Genomic DNA, 26,424 nt, shown 5'->3' with positions numbered 1-26,424 from the left:
CTAGGTTTACCCTATTAAGTCCGCCAGAACAGAAATGCAATTAAACTGCTGAAATTCTCTGCTCAAAGTTGTACCCCCACTATTAGATTATAATCTGCAAAATGTTTCTGTGCCTTGCCAGCGATACGTAGCGCTATGCATATGCAATCACAATACACCTTCAGCCAGTTCTAAGTTTGTGTTAAAAGCATTTTGCAAGCAGCCGTTTCTGAACCCAGTCCTGCAACTTAAAAAAGGTAACTATACTTTCTAGAATACACTGTGTATATGCCTTAAAAGGAACGATAAGCTGAATGTGTGCCACATGGCATGGGACCATCGGGCTGCTATGCTGAGGTTATACTCATCTGAGTTAGCATTTACATCTCGACTGATGCAGACTTTCGACACCAAGGCAAGTCTGCAAACACACGTAAAATCGCCCCTCCAATCAAGATTCATGTAAAGCATGACTACTTTCCCATTTAGGATCTCAAGGCGCTGTGAAGGGGGGGGGGGGCTATCCGCCTCAGTTACTTCCCTCAAAACATGACTAAATGTGCTCTCATTGGCTACAAACCATCATGTAAAACACATGCAGCTGAGTGCACTATGAAGAATTTAAAAGGTAATGTGTGGCAGTAAAGGGCGTAACTAAAACAAGTGCACACAAAGTCCACTAGGCTGGGCCAGTTATGACTGATATATCACGTAAAAATTAGAGGTTATTCCGAGCTAATATACATCCTTCACACATAACTAGTCCACGCAAAAGGTATGGTAGCCTTCATTCCCTTATTCTCACTAGAATAAGTGATTCTGTCCTACGGCAACAAAAGACTTAAGATTTTGAAAGAAAAAGCTTCACCCACATTATTGTGGCATGCTTCATCATTGGATAGTTCGTTCCACCATGGAAGGATAATATCACCATGGTGATCGCAAGCGCAGGAGGAGGGAGATGATAATAAGTGACTCTAGCTGCACAAGGGGTCCAGACCATATTTTAAAACTACCTCTGTGTATACACCAGTAATTACCTGTGTTTGAAGAGTACACAGAGCAGGGGGAAAAAAACCACAAAAAAAAACCTTTTGAATGATTAGTAAGAGATTAGGTCTCGATCATCCTGTTTTTTTCAAGATATGCCAACATGTTTTAGCCTCTCTTAAATCCCAGACTGCCTAACAAAGGAACCCCCTAAAGTTTGCCCCAAGTACTACTGTTTACATGCAGGTAAGAATATGTCTTGAATTGCAGGAGGTGTATGGATAGGAGGAGGAGAACATGGCGGCCGGCTAAGAGCGCGGTTGGGAGCTCCACTGCGAGAGGCATGAAAATGGGCTGCAAGTGAGCCCAAGATCACAATATGATAAGCCCGAATTAACTTTTTAGTGGAATAGAAAACGATACCTGGTTTTGTTGAGAAATATCCCCTCGAGGAACAGATTCTTGCAGCGAGGAGGTGGCTTGTGTGGAGCGGCGTCTGCATAGACGCGGATTCAAGGTGGAGGCGGGTCTCAGGGAGAAGCAGCGCCCGGTCTCGAGGGAGGCGCTGGGGAAAAGCGGGGTTTGGGCTGCTGCAGGTTGGTGCCTCCAAGCCTGTCGTAGAGCGCAAGCAAAAACAAGCATTGGGAGCCCAGGCGGCAGTGGCAGTGGTTTTGCCTGCAGCCACGGGCTGAAGTTTCAAAGAGAAGAGAAGCGGGAATGCTCTGAGAAAATACGGAGATACTTTGTTTGTATGAGTCCGGTAAGGAGAAGGGGAAGGGGTAAAGCAGGGGGTCTGTCAGCCTCAAAGATTGTGGTTACTCCTTTTCAAGATGACTTGCCCCAAGCGCCTCAGGTGACAGCCTTTGCTTCCCCCTCTCACTTGGATCTGAACGGAGAGTCTAAGACTCAAGCGCCCTGCTTATCTAAATCAGACAGTAAAATGGTAATGACGCCTTGAGAAATAGGCGTTTGACTACTGGCTTATTGGCAGGGGGCTTAAAGGCGGTGGGCGAAGGCGAAACGGAGGAAGTTCTGACGTCTGTTTCTGGAAAAGAAATAAGAAAATGGTCTAACAAGAAGCAAAGGGGGCAAAAAACCATAGGCAAGACAGCAACAGTGGCATCAACCAGAACTATCAAAGCGGCAAAGAGAGAGCAAGTAAGAAGGGAGCCAATTTAAAAATAACACCTTCTCTCCGCACATTTTTTAAGGTGCAGGAGAAACCCGGCTCAAACACTGCTCCGCAAAAAGAAGAGAATCCGCTTAATAAGATACAGAAAAGCCAGTATCCGATATCCTCTTTCAAGGTGGGAATAATGGAATCCCCATATTTTCAGGTTTTGACGGTAACAGACAATGTAGAGGGAAGCACACCAGATGGGGTAGAAACCTTGGAGGTGGAGGAAGATATGCCCATTAATAATCAAGGAGGAAAGGCGGAGCCCACTATGCAAGAAGATTTACGCAAAATGATAACCTCTTTAATGAAGGAAACAAAATCAGGCTTCACAAAATCAGAACAAAATCCAAGCCACTTGCGAGATGTTAGAACATAAAGTAAATTCCTTAATAGGTCGGGTTTCGGAAGTAGGAAATAAGGTCGAGCAAATCAGAATAGATGTCTATAGCTGCCAAAGCGACATAAACAATCTGAAATTAAACGAGAAAGAGCTTCGGGATAAGATTGAAGTTTTGGAGAATAATTCAAGGAGAAACAATATTCGCATATTAAATATTCCAGAAGGTTCGGAAGGGCAAAATATACAAAGCCTTGAAGTAAATTTGCTGAAAGAATGTTTTTCGGACTTAGGTGAAAAGATGATAGAAAATGACATTCAAAGAATACATAGAGATCCTTTCAGACGGAACATCTCAAAGAAAACTCCTCGGGAAAATACTTGTATGTTTTAAAACGTATACTTTGAAGGAGAACATACTAAGTATGGCTTTAAAAGCAGGCACTCTCTCCAAATCTGACTACAGTTTTAAAAATCGATCAGATATATCAAAAGCTACACTCGACAAACAGTGGGCATTGGGGGGCTTTATGCAGGAATTAAGGTCTTTTGGAGCTACAGTCCAGTTAAAGTTCCCGGCCCTACTAAGATTATGTGGGATAACAAAACCTACAATATTAGAGATCCAACAGAAGTAGAGGCACTGTTAGATCAAATCAAAGCAAAAAATAAGGGCTAGATTAATATGTCACTATGCCTCAGGACAGCAGAGTTCAAATGGGGCAACCAGAATTGTCCAAAAGAGAGAAGGGAGGGTTCTCCAGGAAGGGTGTAGGGAACGCGGAGTTTAAGGTTTATGTTGTATACAAATTTCTGATTTTGTTTTGGTGGGGAGCATTTGGGGGGAAAAAACTAAAAAAAATTGTCCGATATGTAAAAAACAGGGAAACCAAGGTCCTGGGAATGGTTTTGCCTACTTAATACCATTTAAGGTTATTAAAGTTAGGATGAAAATAAAAAAAAAGGATGGCATCGGAGGGAAAAATAAAAATCATAACTTGGAATGTTAATGGGTTGAGAGTAAAAAGAAGAGGACAAAGGATTTTTGAATATCTTAAATTAATTAAATGTGATGCCATAATTTTACAGGAAACCCACTTGCTGAAATCACAATGGTCGGATGTTATTAAATATGAAAAGTGGGTGGAATCATATGTCTGCACGAATCAGACTTGCTGTATTAAAGGAGTGGCAATTATTATTTAAAAAAAAAAATATATTGAACATTTGCATCTTAGAAGAATACGTCGATCTAAGAGGCAGATGGGCAGCAGCCAAGATTAAAACAGAGCGGAATTTGTTTTATGTGGTTGGATACTATGGTCCAAATATTGACGACCCAGCTCCCCTGAAGGCTTTATATGCACACTTGATTGACATCTCCACCCCGATTGTTTTGGGGGGAGACTTTAATTTACTACTCGACCCTGAAAAGGATAGACTTCCGCCAGGGAAAGCACTAAATCTTCCTAGAATGAGGGAGTGGATGACGAGGTTTAAAGAAGATTTAGGCCTAGTGGATGTATGGAAGAGTAAGGGAGATGAAAAAAATAGATTCACATATATAAATCAAAAATATGGTCATGCATCAAGAATAGACTTTTTTTGGTAGATAAAACGCTAAGTAAATATGTAAGTACGGTAGAACATATACCTGCCCATTTGTCTGATCACTCGTTAGTGCAATTAGAAATAAAGCAAGACAAGCAGCAGGGTGAGTTCAGATGGACGCTAGATCGTACACTTCTGTTGAATAATCAAGTGGTAGAAAAACAAAGAAACTACAGAGGAATATTTTAATAAAAATATGAATGGAGAAGTCTCTTTGCAGATAGTATAGGATGCTTATAAAGCAGTCATTAGAGGAACTTTTGATTAGTTTAGCTGCAAAGAGAAACAGGGAAACCAGGTATACAACACATAAATTAGAGTTGGATATCGCTGACCATAATAAAATCTTGGAGGCAGCAATTCCTGAACAAGATCTAGAAAGTGTGAAAGAGGAACTTACTAAAAAAATATCTGAGTGTATGTAGTTTTAAAGGAAATAATAACTCCTAGATTAGTGGGGCTCTTCAACAATATTTACTTGAAGGGGTTGCTGCCTCCTAGATCGTGGAACGAAGCAACAATAAGTTTAATACTGAAACCTGGAAAGGACCCCCTCAGATGCGAGTCATAACGACCTATATCATTATTAAATAATGATTACAAAATCTTTATGCAAATATTGGCTGCCCGGGTTGCTGTCTTTTCTGGTAATCTTATACACAGCGATCAAAAAGGATTCATAAAAGGGAGACAATTACACAATCTTATCCATCAGCTTATTGGCGCCATCGATATAGCAACACAAAAAAAGATCCCACTAGCATTTCTTGCGTTTGACGCTGCTAAAGCGTTTGATCGTGTCAATTGGTTATTTCTGCAGAACGCAATAAACCATTTTGGCCATGGAGGGAAATTTGAGAGAGTAATAAAAAATATATATACAGCTCCAGTCGTGAAAATCTTGATAAATGGCACCTTATCAAAAGAAATTAAGATTAAGAGAGGGACAAGACACGGCTGCCCCCTGTCTCCCCATCTATTCAATTTCTATATTGAACCTCTGGCTAGCACATTAAGGAGATCACAGGAAATTGTCCCTTTCCACTTCAATGGGTGGTCTAACAAAGTGGCGCTTTACGCTGACGACCTATTGGTTTACATGAGTGATGTAAATAAATCTGTCCCTATTATTACAAAGATAATAGCGGATTATGGTGAAATCTCTAGGTACCAAGTGAATATTAAGAAAACAGAAATATTGTGCTGGAATCAAGAGTCAGTAATAGTGGATACAAAAAATAGAATTAAGTACCTGGGAATTGAGGTTTCGAAAAACATTGATGAAATAGCTCAAGTTAATTTGAATCTAAAAATTAAAGAGATGAGGAAGTTATTAAAATCATTGAGTGGCTTATTCCTCTCTTTTCTGGGGCGATCAAATGTGATAAAAATGTCTATTCTGCCCAAGTTCATGTTTTTATTTAATGCTATTCCCCTAGAATTTAAAATTCATTGGCTTAAAAAGGTGAGATTAATAGTTTCATTTGGGCTTCTAGAGGGGTAAGAATAGCATGGAGAAAATTGTGCCAGAGAAAGAATCGAGGGGGTATAGCAAGTCCGGACTTGATTGCCTACTTTAGGGCTTTTCAATTTAAAAATATAAGAATTCTATTCAGACCATATGTGGAATATCCCCTGTTTTGGAAAAGTGTAACAGACGGAGATTATAGCTTGTACAAAATTGGACACCCAAAGTATTTTAAGAAGATTAGAATAAAAATACTTAGTTCAGTTTATAAGCTTTGGTATGAAATAAGGAGAATATGGAGGATCCCGTACTACAGTCAACTTGCCCCTATTTGGAGATCTCCGGAAACCCCAGACTGCTTAAAAGACACTCTTGCAATTTCACTGAGAGAAGCAGGGGTGACAAGATGGGGACAGTTGTTGGATTTGGGCAATTTAAAAAGCTGGGACGATTTATAGAAAGAAACACAAGGACGAATTTCCAGGTTTAAATACTACCAGCTGCTGAGCTGGTCAAAGGATCAAGAAAAGCCAGGAGAGTCCACGGAAACTCTAGAGAACGAACTACAACGAGATCCAATGAAAAAGGAAATTTCCAGATGGTACTGGCATTTGATTCAACGGGGAGATGTCGATTTTAAAGTTCTAGATGAAGTATGGGGAGAAGGTCCTTCCAGCTCAAGACCTGCAACATCATTGGCAAGTATCTTGTATCCTTTTATGGCAAACTGTAATTTCTGCACCTCTTAGGAGAAACCATCTCTTTACTCTGCACAGGCCGTATTGGACTCCGGAAAAAATATCTAAGATGAATAAGTAAGAGGTGAAGAAGTGCCCAAAATGTGGGGAACCTAAAGTGAATGATATACACATGTTTTATCAGTGCCCTCAACTTTTACAATTTTGGAAAGATGTTGGTAAGAGTATCGATAAAGTATTCAATGCCAGGATTGAGGTAAGCCCGTTTACTATTATTTTTGCCATTTTGGATAGTAACAATTTGTCTGTAGTTCTAAGCAAAAAACAAAAAAGTTTATTATTTATGCTTATATTATTTTCAAGACGTGAGATATGCATTAAGTGGGTTTGTAGTATTCCTCCTGAGTTGTCTGAATGGGTTTCTTCTGTAAATAAGGTTAGAGCATTAGATAATTTGCGAGGGAAGTTGAATAGAACCAGGTTTTGGGAATTATGGGACAAAAATGTTTGAGGTAGGATAGGGAGATTTTGTCCTATGATTTCACTTAATGTGGTCTTTCAAATTCGATAAAGCAGCACGGGGGCCCCTGGACTGCTTTTTTGTGTAAAGAATTTGAAGGTTTGAAGACAAGGTTCTTTCCAGATTTGGAAATTGTACGATGGTCAGTTTATGGGATGGCACAAAGAAAAAAGACCTTGTCTCCCGTAACCTAATTAACTGCATAAATGAGGACAAAAAAAAAAAAAGAATATGTCTTACTTCTACCGGTCCTGTGATTTTCACTGCTATGGATTACGAAAATGTTTAACTTCTATGTGGACAACAAGAAAGAAATTTGGTGCTATACGCAACAAATTTGGATGGTGACTCAATGAATTAAGTGCATACATTTTAAAATATCTAAAATGAGAAGGAAATCCTGTACTATAGCCTAACAGAACTTCGATGATAAATCAATAAATTGATCGTGTACTTTTTAAAATACTTATATTACGGTTGATTTTAGATTTACTTATAAACACTGATGATGTATTGTGTTTTTTACACACATACAATGTTACAGTCGATTTTAGAATATGCTAAGATAAATGATGAATTGTATTTTACTTACTGTATTTAGTCTCAACTCGTTAGTACTGTGAAGACTATTTTAAGGGTATTTTTGTTACGAAATAAACATATTGATTGAAAAAAATTCTCATAAGAAGATCTACACTTATTCAAAAGAGGATTACGAATGGAGTGAGAACAGTCAATTTGGAGCTTCTTCCAGTAGTGGCGGCTCCTGTGACTCAGGTAGAAGTTATTGAGGTAAATACAGACCATAAGGGAAAAGTACCCCTAGGGGAGCTGCGTCACTTCCAAGACCATATGGTCCAGGCTAACCACAATAGGGTAGGGCATATATCTATGGATACCTGCAACATTGTCACAATCATACTTCCCATTGCAATAGTAAGCACAACAGGTTTTTTTATAGAGTCGGGCGTGGAATTAGATGAGGAAGGGACGGCGCACCATCAAAAACTTACAAAGGATACCAACACAATACTCAACTGGAGAGGAAAGACTCTGAAAGAGACAGAGATCAGCATACTCAAAGGCTTAGGCTACATCCCTATTCCAAACGGCGAGCTATGCACATAAATGGCCTTTTCTTTTTTCTTTTAGAAAGATATGACTACAGATATTTTTCAAAGATCAGATGAACACACTGGATAGAGAACGGGACACTAGGTTGAGGAGAAAGGCGACTTTCACACCTCCCACTCACGAAATGCCAATGTTGTCATTTGAAGTAGCAGTCAACAGTGACAGATAAACCAGAGTAACGAGGCATATAAGCATTTCCACAATATGACGAGAGCTGAACAACAAGCTATTACTCAGCTTTCGGATGACACAGAAATCATTAAACCATTCAATAAGGGCGGTGGCAATAGTGCATGAAACTGCTGGAGGTTGGAAGGAATTATAAAAAGCTGACAAAAGACCACACAGGGGATGTACAAGAGGAAGTGAAATTCCTGGTGAACACCGGACTGGAAAACAATTTAATTACAAAAAAGCAGCAGGATTTATAATCACACCGCAGCCACATACTTATCTTTATATTTTTTCAAAGGTGCATACCGGTGTCCACCCTCCTCTAGGGAGAACCACTGTTTTGGCTTGGCCCTAGAACCACTATCCAAATTCTGCGATTGGCTGCTTGGACGTCTAGTAGAAAAACTCCCGACATATCCAAGGATACATAAGAAATACTAAATATCCTGATCAACATGAGTTTTGGTCATGATTTAAGAGCTGATGATTAGCATCGACGTTGAAGCTCTTTACATGAGCATTCCCAAACAAGAAATCCTGAAGTGCATGTATTCAATACGGTGAAAACTCCAGTTGGATTTGAACACATCCAGAGAATTTGGAATGCCTATGCAAAACAGATGGCAGGGCATGGTTATCAGAGATAGGAGATACCTGAAGCGGATGGAGATTAATTTAAGTGTGAGGGGTATAAAGTATATTGAAGTCCTGGTAAAAGCAGAATGGGTGTATGAAGAGGATGGAAGAGGGGAGAGAACACTTGACAGACAAGTAAGAGAGAATGGATATCTTAGGTGTATTTGAAAGACAGCGGGAGAGAGAAGAATAGGTTTATGGCAACAGAGGAGATAAGAGTACTTGTGGGTGGAGCAGATGACAGAATGTACTAGTAGGTTGGGACAGAAGGGGTAAAAGCTAGAAGGGCAGTAAAAGAGCAAGTGCTTGAGTGGTGTAGCAGAGAAACTGGTTTTGGACAGAAAAACAAGTACTGGCAAAGCTAATCGGTCTTGCCGATGGTGAATTATTGACCTTGCCAATCGGGTGGGGGTGGAGAACGGGAAGGCTGGTGCGGTGGAGAAAGGGAAGGCGTGGAAAGGGGACAGTACAGAAACAGTGCTGTCAAGCAGCAATCGCTGGAAGCATCACAGTGCTTTTTAGGTCTCGCCTGAGCCAGCGCATGCGCTGGTCTGGCGACCTTATAAATGCTTAGCCATGCAACAGTTGATGTTGTTGCAGCAAAGGATATTGTGCTGCATATCTAAATACCTTGATCCGCAGGGTTATTTGTGCCTCGAAAAACGGAGATACCTCCCTTCTCAGATTTGCCAGGCCCGGACATTCTGCCAGCATATGTACCAAATCTGCCCCCATTTCCCGATACAGTGGGCAGTTTGTGCCGGAAATTCCCCCCCTTTTACAGATTTTAGCCGGGGTGATATATAGATTGAACCAGGTTTTATAATGTTGGATCTGGAGGTTGTTAGATATAAGTGTTGATCGAGCTAATTCTAAGGAAGAGTGAGCGTCCTCCTCTGTTGATTGTAGAGACTTCACCCAGCGAGCAGTGTGCTTATCTAGATCATCCCCCATCCTATCATTTAATAGTTTGAACGTGTCTCTAATCTTAGGTTTGTGCCGAGCTAGTACTTCTACAAGTTGACACCAGTTAAACCCCTCCACACCACCCCTTTTCTTCCCTATAAAATCCCTAATTTGCAGAAATTCAAAGAATTAGTTATTCACTTGGGGAAATTTACTCCTCAGATTTCTGAAAGTTGTAAAACTATTATCAAAAAAGAAATCCCCAAAAATAAATGGACCTAAATTTGTCCTCCATCGCTTAATATACGAGTCGTGAAAAATATCCGGTAAGAGAGGGTTATCAAAAAGAGGAGTATAGATACTGAAGCGACCAATCCCAAGTTTTTTCCTAACATTAGTCCATTATCTGAAAGCATATATAAGTGTCTTAAACCAAACCTTTTTAAAATAGCCAAATTCTAATTGCCGGAACAAGGAGCCACAAACTGAAGCTCCAATGGTTACTTCGAAGCATGAGGGAACCGTATTTCGACTGAGCTCTTCATGAGGCGGATCAATTAGTGGTGTTATTCGTCATAGTGCCGAGGCCCAGTAGTACAACCGAAAGTTTGTAATGGCCAACCTGCACCGTTCCCTGGAAAAGGAGAGGAACTTCAGGGCCCTCTGGGGCCTGGCATATGCCCAGAGAAACCGCCCAATCATACTATCCTAAGCCGTGAACCAAGAATTATCCACCTCAAGGGATAAAGCCCTAAAGAAATACAAAACTCTTGGAAGAAACATAATTTTGATTGAATTGCACCTTCCTATCAGGGAGAGTCTGGGATTATTCCATCTTGACAGCTCAACTTAAATGTTATTAATTACTGGGCCCAAATTGCCCTTTACCACATCATCCGGATCTGCACTAATATGAACGCCCAGGTCCATTGCGTTGAGGACCACCGGTGTATCCTCAAACTTAATGTATTCATTTATAAGTATTTGGGATCTGTCCCTATTAAGTCTGTATCCCGTGATGTGCCCAAAGCAGTCGGCCTCCTCTTCAATTCCCCAACTGCTTCACTTGGAGCGGGAGTAACAATCGCAAGATTGTCTGCGTAAGCAAGAATTTTCGTCTCCCAGTCTCTAGTGACCATTGGTGAAATAACAGCATTATCTTGAATCCGGAGGATTAAAGGGTCTATATAGAAGGCAAATGATAAGGGAGAGCACAGGCAACCCTGCCTTGTGCCCCGCTAGATCTTAACCATCTCCGACTCTCCCCATTAGAGAAATGTTAGCCGTTGGATTGATATACAGCATCTTCACCCATGATATGAAATCCGCGCTAGACCCTTCTTCTCCAATATCGCCCACAGATAGGGCCAGGAGACCCTATCAAATGCTTTCTCCGCATCTAATAACAGCGCCATAGGGTCTCCTTGGATTTTGGCCATGTCAAATAGTGTGATTACCCGACGGATGTGGCCTGTAGTGTCCATTCCTGGGATGAAACCATGTTGAACAGGTGAGACATTTTTTTTGATAACCTTGGATAGTCTTGAGGTTAAAATTCTAGTGAAAAGCGTAGTGTTCGAATTAATTAATGTGATGGGCCGATAGGATCCTAGTTGATTCATTGGTTTTCCCTTTTTAGGAAACACTACCATCCTAGCTGAAGCCCATGAATCAGGAGGAGAGTTACCCTTCTGAATGGCCAGAAATACCTCCAGTATAAAATTATTAAGGGTAGAAGCGAAAACTTTGTAAAATTCTCCCAGGATGAAATCCTTTGAAACGGCCTTTCCAGGTGCTAATCCAGACACTGCTCCTGTGATTTCTCCAATTGAAATGGGAAGATCTAAGTACTCCCGATCCTCCCTGCCCAGACTATCCATAGACACTTGATCTAAATATGACTATCGCTTCCAGATCCGTTTCCTCCTCAGCATACGGTTTCTGGTAGAATCTTTGGAAGGAGGAGCGTATCCCCCCTGCTTCAGAGATGGGGCCCAGCTCTGGATCTAAAATTTGTTTGATATCGATGTATGTTGTCTGCTGTCTAGCGCGAAATGCTAAGTTATGCCCCACTTTTCACTCAATTCATAGGCTTTGTTTTCCATAACGTATATTTTTCACCAGCTTTTTTAGCTGAGATAGCCCCTATAGCTGATTTTGCTAATATAACCTGAAGTTGGGCTGCTTCGATGCCCAGGCCCCTGGTAACAGCCTCCACCAGGCCTACCTCCGCCTGTTGTTGAACCTGGTAGAGTCCCTGCAGATGGCGTTTCGATTTTGTCTGCCTATTCCAGCTGTTTCTCGTAGTTTCCCCACAGATCCTGGCTTTAAAAGTGTCCCACACTACTTCAATGGCAGCTGTCCCATGATTTTCAGCCATAAATAGCGAAATCCACTCCCTAGTATATGAAATATTCTCATCCAGCAGCATAGCCCTTTCAAATGACCATCCCACTCTAGGTTGTAAAGTTGCATGGATATCAAGTTCTAATACAAGGGGGTTATGGTCGGACATTACCCGTGTATATTTAAACATACGAGAGGCAGTGACCAACATATTAGAGATAAAAAAAACAGTAGTCTAGGCGTCAATGGAACTGATGAGGGGCGGAATAATAGGAGTAGCCTGGGTCTAGTGGTTCTTTATCAGCCCATACATCAAGTAGCCCATGTAAATTAATCAACTGAGCCAATGCTCGAAAAACATTGGCCTTACGCCCTTGATACACTGCAGTACTTGATAACAAGGCCTCCCTTTTTAGATTAACGTTGAAATCCCCACATAATACTAAAGGCATAGGCCACCCCACCAATTCAACACTATTCCAGTCCAATAGTGCAGAATCATCGGTGACAGGGCCGTATATAGAGCAGAGTGTACACACCCCTCCATCATATATGCATTCTGCAATGGCCTATCTCCCGAATTTAACCACATTAGATCTAATGAATCTAAGCTTACGTGCAAGTATTGCCACCCCTCCCGTGCGGGTACCTTGTAACGTTCTAGAAAAAACTTGCTACCTTTAATTCCAATAGATATTTCTGAGACCCTTCAACGTGGGTATCCTGGATACAGAGTATATTGCCTTTTAGATACTGTATATCAATATTAACCCTCTGTCTTTTCCGGAAATTAATAAAAAACACATTTATTAACTAAGGCAATTCTTAAACTAATCATTCTTTAATACAAAGTATAACTGCTTGCAGGTTACACACCACAAACTCAACCCCCAACTGTGCTTGGATCCCCCCTGCCCCCCTCCGCCCACCTCCACAATCCCACCGCCACCCATCACCCCCCATTCCATGAGCAAAAGGATCAGTCCTGACCCTGGTGATGGTGTCAACCCATATGCCGCCACTGCTTCCAGAGCCCCCCGCCCCAAACCGCTCGGCTCCTTGTCAAACACAGAAAAAGAAGCCATAGAGAAAGAGAAACAAAAAAAATAAAAAAGAAAAGGGAAAATGGGAAAGGAAACATCCAACATCAACGGGGAAAGATCCACAGCACAATGAGCCTAGAAAGGCCTTATAAGAATCCTCAAGACATATTTTGAGCGAAATAAAGATCCCCTAAGGGGAAAGAACAGTATGATCTAGCAAAGTGTTCATTTTATTCCGGAGGTGCGAAAATACAAAGAGGAAGTCTTATCAGATCGGTCCAGCTTCGTTAGATATTTCTTTCAAATATTCTTGTGCCTTGACCTCCAAGAGAAAAGTCCGGAGGTTTCCCTTGAAGATCACCTTGAGACTGGCCGGATTTAGCAAAAATACATGACATCCAAAATGTTGGAAGGGAGAAAATAGCTGCCGGAGTCTCCACCTCCTTTCGACTGTCACATGGCAAAAGTCCGGGCGTACGAGAAGGTATGCCTGTCAAATGATCTCTTAGCCTCCGGCCTTTCTTTGTCAAAGATCGCCTGGCGTAGAATGAAATTACCAAAGTAAACCATGATGGCTCCAGGATGACCTGGTTGAGGAGAGGAATTTTTCTTGGGAGTCAGGGGAAATCAATGGACCCTTCGAATTTCAGCATCCCAATCCCATCGGGCAAGCTCTGGAAAGGCACCATTAAGCAGCTCGATCATGAAGTGTGTAATGTCGTTTCCCTCTACGTTTTCTGTGAGGCCAAGAAAACGCAAGTTGTTTCTGCGCTGCCGGTTCTCAAAATCCTCAATCTTCCACATCACGTCAACTAGCAGTGCTTCTTGAAGTTTTTGTTTTTCTTGATTGTTGCCACTGTGCTTCTGCTGCAGCAGTCCGATCCTCCACTAAGGTGACTCGTTCTGCCATCTCAGAGCAGATTTTGGTGACTTTTCGTACTGCGCCTTGCATCTTCTTTGTGGCTAGATGTGCTTTCTTATGTTCATTTCTTGCCTCTGATTGCATCTGCTTCAGCATAGAGAAGATTGTGTCCAATGTGGGAGCAGGATTCGTGTCAGGTAGTGAAGTCCCTCGTGGTGTACCAGATCTCTCTCCTTCCACATCGCTATAGACCTGACGAGTTGCAGAGTAGTCCCACTTCAACTGTTTTGAGGTGTTTAACTCCGGTACGGAGTGCTTCTCGCTCCTTCTTGCTCTTTCACTCCATCTTTTTGAGAGGGAGAGACGTTTGTGTGTCGAGGGTTTCTCCTTTCCCCCCCACTCTATCACCCATCGGGTGAAACTTTCGAGGAAAATTCATTTTTTCTACTACCACCGCCTTTGTTTTGTTGCAAACTCCTACTACCACTTTTGTTCTGATGAAGGAACATTGCGCTGTTTTATTTATCCTTAAATTTGTTAACAATTTGTACATTACCTTCCTTACACACCTCATCATCCTTTCTTTTAATTCTTCTACACATGATTTGGTATGTTCACAAGACTTAGCTATGGTGATAACATCAGAAAGGGATGGATTAGCCTTCTCCCAGCATACTTCTTTAACCTTGTCCAAAGTGCAACCCAACATAAATTGGTCTCTTAATCTTTCCCCAAAGTTAGCCCCAAAATTGCAAGCAGAGGCTAACTTTCTTAACACCGTAATATATTCTTCAGCACTCTCCCCCCAACCTTTGCATTCGTCTCCCAAAAGAATGCCTTTCTAACACTGTTGATACTTTAGGTAGACAATGCAAATCAAGTTTCTTAAGACAGATTTGGTAATCATTTAAACTGATAGCTTCCTATGAAGGTAACTCTGGAAGATGGTGAAAACTTTCTCCTCCTTCCGGATCTAAACAGTGTAAAACAAGTGAAATTTTCCACTCTGTACTAACAGACGCCGCATACACGAGAATAGTGTGAAAAAACATTTTTTCATTGTTTCCACGGAATAGGAGGATCACCAGGAGACAATAAAAAAATGGAGGAGGTGGTACATTTTGCATGGTGTACAGAATAAGTCAACAGAAAGAAAAATGTACAAAACAATTTACGATATAACTCCAGTACCTGATTAGTACCCGAGACTCCACCTATAAAGTAATAGGTTACCGCATGTGTACAATTATTAACCAAGAATCTACCTGCTAGGAAAAAGAAAAATTCACACCTAGCAAATTCAGCAACCAAGCACAATGGACGCCTTATTAAGTGTAACTGTCACAGAACACTACCATGTGCAGTAGAATGGAAGGAAGTCAGCGTTGTTTTTAAGTGTGCCTGTCACTGGTTGAAGAATTGGGGACAACAGGTGTATACATTTTTTTAGTGCGCTTGTCATTGGCAGAAGAAATGACAGACAAATCTTTTTTTTATGTATCTGAGTGCTGCTTCCTTCCTAACAGGCGTACGTTTAAGTGTGCCTGTCACTGTGTATTATCTTCTTATGTGATGTCTGATAACACCTTTTTTTTTTTATTTATTTGTGAAGCATGTGGAACTTTTTCCATACGAAACAATAGGCTTTCATAAGAAACAATGCACAAGTCAAGTTTTGGCCCGCAACAACAACAAGAAGGTTCTTCAGAATGAATATGTGATTGTTATTGAAATTCTTTTGAAGACTATCCAGCCGGAGAACGTGTGAATAAAGAAAAGAATCTTTGTTTCCAAATGCTCCAATTTCTACAGAGGTAATGAAAACAATCTTGAAAGAGGTTGGCAGGCTAGTTCTCGGAAGAGAACGACATAAGCAACCGGAAAGGAAGAAGACGTCTTTGGCCACGAACACAGGCTCTTGAGGAGCGTGAGTCACAAGAGGTAGCAGGTAAGAGTTTTAGGTTGTGCTCACTGGGGCGAGCCTGTGGCTCGTTGAGCGTTTAAAAAAAACAATGAATAGCAACTGACACATGAAGTGTGCTTACCTTCTCTCAAGAAAAGTCACAAAGCGGCACAAACAACGTAATACCATTGTCTTTCACACGCACAAAGTATACGAGATTTACCTTGATTTGTAATAACACGCCTAGTAAGCAACTGAAATAAAATGCACACAACTATCTCCCTCCTCCATAGGCCCCGACAGGGGCAGTACCTTTTATTCTTTCCCACGCGCAAAGCGTGGCTGGTTTAATACTTCCTAGATGCACAGTGAATTTCCAATAGAACACACCTGGCAGTCTCTTTCCCCTCTTAGCGAGCACAAAGCAGGTAATAGGCAGTCCCACTTATGAGTGTATCCAGAGATCCATCTGGGTTCTTTCAACTCGTTGCCATTGTAAATATTACTCCAACAGCAAATGGTAACTTTATGTATCCTTTATTAAGATGGTCTTCACACCTCAGCCTGCTAATCCAGATCCAGTTCATCCAACCATTCTGTCTTGAATCATCACATTCTATACATGGAGCTTGGGTAAACAGAGTTCCATAAAGGTGATGACATACATTAAACATTCTCCCCAATAACCTTACAATGGCTTAAAGGTGAATGTACAGGATAACACACCCACCACCTACTTTAGAATGGATATCAACCACAATTAGTGATTTGGATACTGTATTTTTTTTAAAGCAAGTCAAAAAAGGTAATTGTTAAGCTTGTGCATGAACTTGAACGAAATGTGGTGCCAATTGATGCACATATTAATAGGGGATGCATCAGATATGCCTTTGGCCAAGGGTGTGGAAATTTTACAAAACTCTACTTGGCCAATGGACAAAATGTTACAGAAATCTACTTGTCCTGGGGAAATATCTGCTTGCCCCACCTATTCCATAAATCACGAGGTGGGTCTGCACGGAGAGAACCTGCACGGCAATCAGTGCAAGATACTGTGCAATGTATACTTCAAATGCAAGTCCAATTGTGCAGTGCATGGTCATACATCCTTAAATTCAACTGTTGTACTGGCTGGATGTACAGCATATGTGTCAGTGTTCACTGCACTCAATTATTAAACAGTATGCATGTGACACATTTTCAAATTTAGAGAATTAGTACCTAAAGGCAGAGTGCAGGCTGGTAATTGACTACATTTCTTGAAGCGTATTTGGCATAGACTGTGCCGGAATATGAACCTGTAGGGCAAAAGGGTGTTATCAGTCCTAGGGCCAACTCATAGCTGTCCAGTTTCAAAAATACTCACATGTGATCATGCTCTGATAAACGTGTGGATGGGAATAACGGCTTCTTGGCAGAGCTTATGAACTGTTCATGGGGCAGCAAAAATCACATAGCAGAGGTGTTTAGTTCACTGAAGCAGTATCCACAAGTACGAATACACAAGAGAAAGTAATGGGCAGTTAAATCAATCTCGACTTTTACACTCCTGGGCAGGTGTGGTGTGATTATATTAATGTGCACTCACTGCTACATCTCCACATTCTTCTACCACACAAAGAGCATATGCAACACTGGCAGTAGCAGTACAGGGTTCTCTTGTGCAAAGTACTGGTTAGCAATGGCACCAGCAGAGTAAGCTTCCCTAACATGAAGGGGTGCAGATCAGCAATAGATGTGCAAGTTTGTCTCACTGAGATTTGTAAAGTACTCAGTTTTTTCTTTAAAATCCAAGTTCTCTGCCACTCGTCTCTCTCCTTCCAATGTCCCCAGCTCCCCACTGCCCACTGAAATGTGTGTGTGATCTTCTGGGAAATCCTGTAATTCTGTTGCAGGAAGCTGATATCCGAGTATTGGGAAGCCTGGTGAAAGACACAGTTTTAACGTTGCAGCAACTTGTGCAATCAGTTTCTTTATTTCAGAAGCTGAGCATCATGAGGGTCCAAGGGATGATACTAACTTGGATATTTGAAAATGGGCACATGCATAAAGAAGGCACAAAGACAGACACACAGGAAAAACACTCATTGGCAAAATAATCATGTAGGGAAAGAAAAACAAACCTTTATGTCTACATAGGACGAATATTCACACATGCGGAAGAGTCACTTTTCCTTAGATCTGGAATGGGCTCGTTTTTACTGCTGACGTAACTGTGCCACAAAAATGCATCACTACAACGGTTGCATAAAATTCTGAGGTTGGAACATTGTATATTTTCACTCAGTTGTGAATAAAACATGATTGTAATACCTACAAATTTATATTTTGATAATTTCTGCTTTATATTGAGCTTGCTTCTGCAATTTTTGCCATTTTATATTGTTGCAAATGAAATATGGGACCCCACTGGTGACAGGTCCCGTGTGATTTATATACAGAGCCACTCTAATTATGAGGTTCTACAGACGAGGCGTTTCCCACATAATTTGCCATATAATAGTACACATGCTGCCTAAACTGCATATTTTAACAACAACAAAATGTTGATACTAGCTTAAACAGATCAAGTTACTTAAAAGGGAGTAACGTCCTGCCACACAGAGAAAAGCCCATCACAAGTAGTGACTCGTCTCTTTTACATTGCTATTGCTGTATTTGGGTCTTAATCTGAAAGTAATGAGGCAAAGCATTTATACAGTGTTAAGGTGTACAGATGTCAAAATAATGAAGTAATACTATCAACGAAAATTTGCTGCATTATGCTACATAATTCTCATTTTTGTGGCCTCATGATTTAGTCAACCCTGCTGCGTAATTTAGACCTTCCCTGCCGCATAAATTAGACCTTCCCTACCGCTTCATTACAATGGCTTTGCTTATTTAGCCCAAACTGCTAGAGAACTGTGCATGGTGAGGGCTGTTTACAGTAGGTACAGGAGACGAGAAATGCAACCAAAAAAAGGTACAGGCTAACAGAAATGAGCCCTAAATGTGGAGAAAACCCCGTTTCTTGACAGGATTACGCCTATAAAAATTGACACGGATGGGAGGCTTTTCCTCTGCAGCACTGACAAGATTAAAAAATACAGTGTGGGCACTAATTGAGGGAGAGGTAACGGAATAAGGAAAAGGCAAAAAAAAAACTGTGGGGGAGGGTATTGGTGAAGGAGATCTCATCTTGGGCAAAAATGTGGGCAGTGAAACGTTTCAGACACCAAGAGAGGCCCACATCTCAGTGAACAGTGTGAAATACGCTGCACACATAGCATTGCCTGGATTACGAGGATACTTTCTGCCTTCTGCATTATGTGGTGTTTCCTTTATTCGACTATAGCTTGTTTTGTTTAACAACAAGACAACAATGCAATTTAAAAAATGTTTCTATTAACAGCGGCACGCATAATCTTTCAAGGCTTCATTTTCTGCAAGCCTGCCAGGTGTTTAAAGTATTATCGTTCGCTCCGTGCCCCCAAATGTGACCTCGTCCATAAAAGCAGACACAAAGTAAAGGTCAATGTCTCTCTATAGTAAACTTTCTTTCATAGTGTTTTCGCACTGTACTGGTTCCATTGCTAGATTGCAAAAGGAGAGGTTCCCGCCTTATGGTAAATTGTTAACATGCCACACATTTAACCCTGCCCCCACGCTCACTGAATCCAGACTATTGCATGCAGAATCACGGTTAATATTATTTTCTTAAAGCTCGGACTGCTGCAAAACCCATTATCAGACGGACTCACCTGCTGGGGAGGCATACAGTGAGACGCCGACTTGTTGCTCCCAATTCCAGGAAGTGCGCAGCAGCGCACCAAAGATCAGTGACCTGCCTTGGACGGATCCCACGGGACAGGGCGATCGAGCCATGCAGCAATCCACGGCAGAGAGACCTTTCGGCCCACAGCGCTGTGACCTGGCAGTGGAAAAACTGTTTCCTGCCTCGGGGCCTGCCCTTGCACGTTCAGCAGCTGGGTTCCAAGAGCAGGTGGGCTGCACCAGTGACGGAATCCGTGCTAGAACACTGACGTTTAGCTCAAGACTCCCCCGCCAATCACTGGCTAGATAGAGCCTAGTCGTGGGCTTCCAGCCAGTCAATGGCCTCCAAAAGCTTTCTGACCGCATTTCTAATTGGCTGTGAGCCCCGGAGTGCCCACAGCTCAAATATCTTTAGTGATTTAATGTCTACTTGTCCGTCGGGCAAAATAGACAAAAAATCTTCTTGCCCATTATAAAAATCTACTTGGTTCGGGCATTGAACGATATGATTTCCCCACCCCTGCTTTGGCAATACAACTGCACACGCAAATGAAAACCTAGAGCACAAGTTGAGGATCTGGAGGCAAGTTTGGAGGCACAGGATATAAATGAGGTACTGAGGAAAAACTCAAACTTAAATGATTGGTTCAGGCTGTTAATGAAAACTTACTGAAGAGTAAAGGTCCTTGAATGTATAAGAACTTTCAAGCAAAATCACATTCCCATTGTCTAAGGAGAACGTACAATATGATAGCAATGATATAGTGCACATCACAGCAATGGAACCACTTGCTGCTGATCTAACTGCTGCCTAGCCACAAAGGCAGAAAATCAGCTTTTCCACAAGTTTAAAAGTATAGTTGAGAACTTAAAATCAGTCTGTAGGAATTGCAAAATCAAGGAGGCTATCTTTAGGGACTGCAAGTCTTCAGTCTATGACCAGTCTGCCAGTCTCCCAGCTGGGTGAGGGGCCATTACCCAAGGATATCCAAGACCTTTGTCCCTGGAACACCATTGTCTGTGTGCTTGCCAAAACCAGTGTGCCCTGTGAGGAAGAGGAAGGTGCTGGGTGAGTAAGGGTGTGAGGAGACGGCTGCTGCACCAATCGGGTTGTCACCCACGTTCAGTTTCAAGTCGGTGTCCCCATATGTCAGAGGGGTCCGCCATAAAGTTAGCCGTGGTCAGCATCACTGCTGTGCTGAGAAGGACTGAGAAGGTCCACGTGCAGAGAAAAATTGGCGATCACCCAGGGGAGTTAGGGCTACCGTCAGGCTGTAGACCGTGTGCAGAGTAATGTCAGTGACCCTGCATGCCAGATGGGGCAAAGAGAATGGACAAGGACTGTAGTCTGGTTCAAGCCATGATCATGAGGAGAGGCAGTTGTGGTAACCGATAAGGGACGAAACCCCAAATGATTAGAACCAGAGAAACTTCAGTCTCGGTGGAAAAATGGCATGGATGCCCAGGCACGGCCCCTGCGGAGCCGTGAGAGATACTCAGCAAAAGCACTCACCAAAGCAGCCGTTCCCTGCTGAGACTCCAGTCGCGCCATTCATCCAGGAGTGGGTAAGACTGATTTCAGGGCCGGAAGACCCCGGGGGAACTTGTTTTACTACACAGCACTTTGGATGCTGGAACACTTGACTTGTATCAGGGTCAGAGTGGGACTCCTGAGACTGACTACTAGTGGAGCCTAGCCTGAATGTCTCCTATAGTGAATGGAGAAGAACTACCACCACTAGTGAGAAGGAAGCGGGACTTAGGAAATTGCCTATTGAACACTAGAGGCCTGACCCCGGGGAGCAAAAATAATTATTGCTGATACAGCAAGTATTTTGGGCAGTGGGCCTGTGTTCACTCACCTGAATCTACCTTTCCCCAGAGAAGACCTGGACTGCTTCACCTGCACTACCACTGAAAATCAAGTGCTGAAGGGCTACTGTGCCCAGCTTCTCAGAACCCATAGTTGGTCAGGCCCCACAACATCAGGAGTAACAGATGTACACCTCTATGGTTCGGTCCAGTAGCTCCTGCTTGCCCGGTGGCCCTCTGAAAAGGGATCTGACAACCATTATCTCAAGGATAAACTTGTTGCTCAGGTTTGGAAGAGAGACAGATTGCATAGAGTTGATGAAGGCTCTTAAACACAATGCATATGATTTTTAAAAACAATGTAGTATTAATCTGCACAACCTTAAGTGTAACTCAGTTTAAGAGACCATCCTACACTTTGTTCTGTAAACATTTTCTCTAGTTGGTACTATGGTGATTATTGAAAAATATAGTGTGCTACATCTAGCACTTTAAAGACAACAATAAAAGTCACTAAGATCCAATGAATGTTTTGCGGAGACTGCAGTATCAGAGCTTTTATATTGTGAATGCATAACCAATTCAAATGACAGTGGGAAACACATTAACAAATACTCACCCGATGATAGTAAAGCATGGTTAGGTTCCACTGGTGTGCCATCAGACTGCAGTGAAGATGTCTCAATACATTCAAGCTCCTCTTTGATGGCATAATCATGGCATGAAAGTGGCCCCTGTAACAACAAGAGACAAAATTATATTTTAGTTTTATTAATCTCACTAGAGATTTTCCCTTCCTGCTTTAAACAAAATCAGATACATGTCATCAACTAAATCCTAGTATGATAACCTACTCTGCTCTAGCTGGTCTATTAGTGTTACATAATTGGAGTCTCTTGACCTTAACTGTCATTGAAGTACACAGTTTGGGTAGAGAAATAAAACCTTAATAATGAAGAGAAGGTAAAGGTGGAGCTGAAAAAATAGCCACTCAAGCTCAATCATCATGAAAGAGATGCTGACTGCTTAACAGACATCTTAGCATGACAGTGCCCAAAGCAGCACCTTGCTGGGGCCACAAACAGGAACTCTGTAACGACAATGCTTAGGGTGACATTGAACCAGAGCACTGTTATGATCCATAAGATCACCCCCCCCCCCTTATTGTTTAGCAAAATAAAAGCCCCCTGAACCATGTAAATGTCCAGCTACAATTACCATTTATGGCCTGCTCTGTGAACTATATGCACAGCATTAAATCATGACGTACACTTCAGCCAATTAAACAATTTTCATTTAGATACCTAGATCCTCTTCGGTAAGGGTACTAAACTGATTAAATTTCCCCAAAACGTTTTTTTACTAGCCTAGACCTGAATGGAATGGGAACCATAAGCTAAGCTGTGACAAAATAGAATAGCATTCTACTATTAAAGTTTTTTTTATACTTTACATCGAGGTACGTATGAGTGCTGTCTTAACATTCCTTTGTAGAGAGAAATATGCTTATCTTCAATTAAGCACTCTTCTTGCGGGTAGAGGGAAACAGTTTGGAATAATACACATCCATCATCTCCAATCTTGAGGTAAATCTTTCTCCTACTTGGTGTAAGGAAGCAAGCTGGAGTCACTGCTTACTGTGGTTTTTGCATGCGGAAGTGACACTCAAAACGTAATTGTGATGAGTTTCTTTCAGAGAAGGAAAGGATGTTAGACACCTCGTTGCTGTCTGGACAGAAGATGCTCATAAATATGCTACGTGGCACCATGGTCATTAACTCTTGCATACTCTGATATGGTGGTGGCCATCTTGGATTGAAAAAAACTGTTTTCGTGGTTCACAGCGTTTTTTTGTCAGGCAACTACGTTACAATGTTTCTGCAACCGGGTCCTTGTTTTACATCTCTCAAATTTCCATTGCAAAGACTAGTTGCTTTCTAAAGATTTGTACTAATGCAAGCTGGAATACAGAAATATTTTCAAAAAAGTTGTGTTGTTGATGCAGACCAACTGTGAACTATTACTTTAACACTTATCCAAACTCTTTTAAGACTTGGGGATGTTACACTACACTAAGAGCTGTCCTATGACACAGTAGTAAGGATTCTTCAACTTGACTATGTTGGACATGTATACACGAATATTATGTACAATTTATTAGCATTTTACTATTCATATATGAATTACTAAAAATAGGTAACTGAATATTAACATTGTCGGTTATTTTGCAGTTCTACATCAGTCAAAGAGAAACTATTACTAAACTTCCTTAAGAGAATGCATAGTGACGAAGGCTGAGGTAGTTATTCACTCTAGATTCCGTATGTATGTTCTAGATACCCATTCGCTCTACATTTTAGTTCTCAGGAGTTACCAGTTTCACATCAAAGTAGAGAGAGTTCATTAAAGTTATAAATAGCTACGGTATACATTCAATATTACAAGTAAGAGCAAACCATGTACTTAAGATATCTCTTTGTCTTACAGATATAGACAACATGCTGCTTTATTCCATTCCAAATTATGTTTGATGTTTTGGATTAAGATTCACTTTTAATGTGGTCTCAACATTCTAGCAATGTGAGTTGCTGAACCAGTCAATATTAGTTTTAACCTAAGGAAAAAGCTCCTGAGTATATCTCAATGACCCTTGCGCCCGAGGCGGAAGCAGGAATCTGCCCAATTTCTCCTGCTTCGATAATGCAAAAGGTTTTGGTACCCACTGTAAGCATCCAAAAAACCCTCAATGGTGGCTCTCAGAAAGTCTAGTACAGACACCAACTAATTTTTATAAGACTTAGATGCTATAAAAACTGTTACATTGCCTAGTTTGCCCATGGTACCAAACCCACCTCCAATTCTGTCAAGCGTACCAGCGAAAAAACATGGTTTATTGTTCTTGATTAACATTTTGCCTTTTTTCTCTATTGCTGTACATCCCAAAAGCCAGGTAGTTTCCGCTTTCAGTTGCTTCGGGTCCCAACTCTCCCCTGGGGTATACCAAGTCATCATCTATCTTTTCACTAGCACTTAAGAAAGACCTAGGTACCCTTGTATTTCTATGAGGGATCACTTTGGTTCTGTACATTGAGGACTTGTTGATTCATTCTGACTCTTTGACAGAGTGCAAGGTTGATTATTTTTACTTGCTCACTGCATTGGCTAAGCAAGGGGATAAAACGTCCAAAGAAAAGTTGCAATTTTTGTTTACCCCATGTTCTATAATTGGGTCTCAGCATCTTGGCAGGAGAAAAACTATGCATCAAGCAGGCCTCGAAAAATCCACTCACTCAATCCTATGGTTAACCAGATTTTATCAGGGCAAACTATTTATGGGGCCTACTGGCCCCTTCTGGCGAGAGCTCCAGCTGGCAAAATCACAGGTGTTCTTTTCATTCAGAAAAGGAATGAGCAATAAAGTTGTCTTTAAATCTTGTTTTTTATCTGGTCATATTTGCAGCGCATTCAAAGACAGATCAAATGTCAGCGTATGTTTTCTTACAGATTACGGTCTACTTTATCCTGGAGAATGGGGTTTACTTTTCTTTCTCTGACTGCAAAGTTAGAGGATTTTGCAAAATGAACTGTCTGCTAATCATTAAACGAAAGATGGTAAGATGTCAGTTTTTTCCCTAACACAGTATTTATATAGCTTGCAAATGAACAGCACAAATATTTTAAACTATATCACCAAATACAAAAGCACATTCTTTCTGTAATTAACAGGTGTGACGGTAACAAATATTTTAACAGGCTCAATACAAATAATAAAACTTAACTTGGTGATGTGCACATGATAAATATTTGTTAAAACCCGATATCCAAACATTATCTTTTGGATAATATGTCGTTTTTTTCAGAAAACTGCATGTCAGTGGGAAATGTTTTGGCCATTTAAATGCAAAATATGCTGACTATAAATTACAGCACACAACCAAATCATACTTTAGTAACATATTTATTAAAAGTGATAGGTTTTTTTGTGTGCTCAATATCTGTTTATTAGATTTTCAACAATCAGCACAATAACAAAGCAGAGAATTGCACCATATCGGTGGCGGTTTTGAGGCAAGCTTGATACATATATATAAATTACACTGTTCAACAGTTGCAATATTTAGAAAAGGTATGACAAGCTTTGCATATTGAGGCCTAAGGTTAAGGAGATATTTTAAGAGAAAGTGATAGAAGACACCATGGCATTAACATTTAGGGATAATCAAATTGACTATGTCTATGCATAAGTATGAGTGCAGAGCCCGCTAAACAATATCTCCTCTCCCCCTGAATCTGGAATTCTAGCAATGCGAGGGAGTGACGACTGAGGGAGAGCGATCGGGCTCTGCACAGCAAGACCAAAAGGCCAAACAGGACTTAAACTAAAACTTCCAGCTTAGCAGAATGGGGAAGAAGGGGGATGGTGCCAGCAAGTTTTATAGGCCTATGGAGGGAAGAGCAGCAACGGGTAGCAGAGGGGACCTCGTTGGGGCAGAACCACCCCTCCATCGCTGCCCAATAATGTACGGGGAGCCATTGTGCTGCTGCGGATATTCATCAGTTAAACAGGTGATGGGCTCGGAGTCTGTGACCAGAAAAAAAGAGATATTCCATTTGAGACATGTAGTCAATCAAGGGTCGCCGAAGTGTGTAAATTTCTTTTCAGAGAATGAAATCTTATGAGGCATTTGCTCCATGGCTAAGATGTGCCACAGCCGTGTAAACTAAGCAGCGACAGAAGAGGCAGCCGTGGTTTTCCAGGGTAAGGCTATTAGTTGCTTCGCTGCTCCGGTCATATGGTGGATGAGATAACAGTCCGCATGGGTTGCTGCTGTTAGCGTAACTGGGAGAGTTCCCAAGATGACTGTGCAATAGTCTTCTGGTATGGGGTATCCCAGGGTGTTCTTAATACGTCCCAGGATATCCTTACAGAAATAGTGATTGGGGCACGACCACCATATATGTTGGAAATCACCGACCTGCATCTCCTACAGGAGTCTGCGGTCACTGGGAACATGGAATGTAGCAGTGCAGGGGTGTAGGACCACTGTATCACGAGCTTATAAGTGTTT

The 26,424-nt window shown here is 41.5% G+C and overlaps 1 protein-coding gene across 1 annotated transcript in view; it reads right to left on the bottom strand.

The window, feature by feature from the left end:
* Positions 1-26,424, bottom strand: part of LOC146856313 (uncharacterized) — a 42,792-nt gene that overhangs the window by 12,702 nt on the left and 3,666 nt on the right. Inside the window, exon 2 of the mRNA XM_085654423.1 lies at positions 21,975-22,089. Within this exon, the coding sequence (XP_085510549.1) occupies positions 21,975-22,089 (115 nt within the window). The remainder of the gene's footprint in view (positions 1-21,974; positions 22,090-26,424) is intronic.

Source organism: Triturus cristatus, chromosome 4_1, assembly GCF_964204655.1.
Source record: "Triturus cristatus chromosome 4_1, aTriCri1.1, whole genome shotgun sequence".
NCBI lineage: Eukaryota > Metazoa > Chordata > Amphibia > Caudata > Salamandridae > Triturus > Triturus cristatus.
The sequence above is the reverse complement of the archived record's forward strand: the minus strand, read 5'-3'. Positions and strand labels throughout refer to the sequence as shown.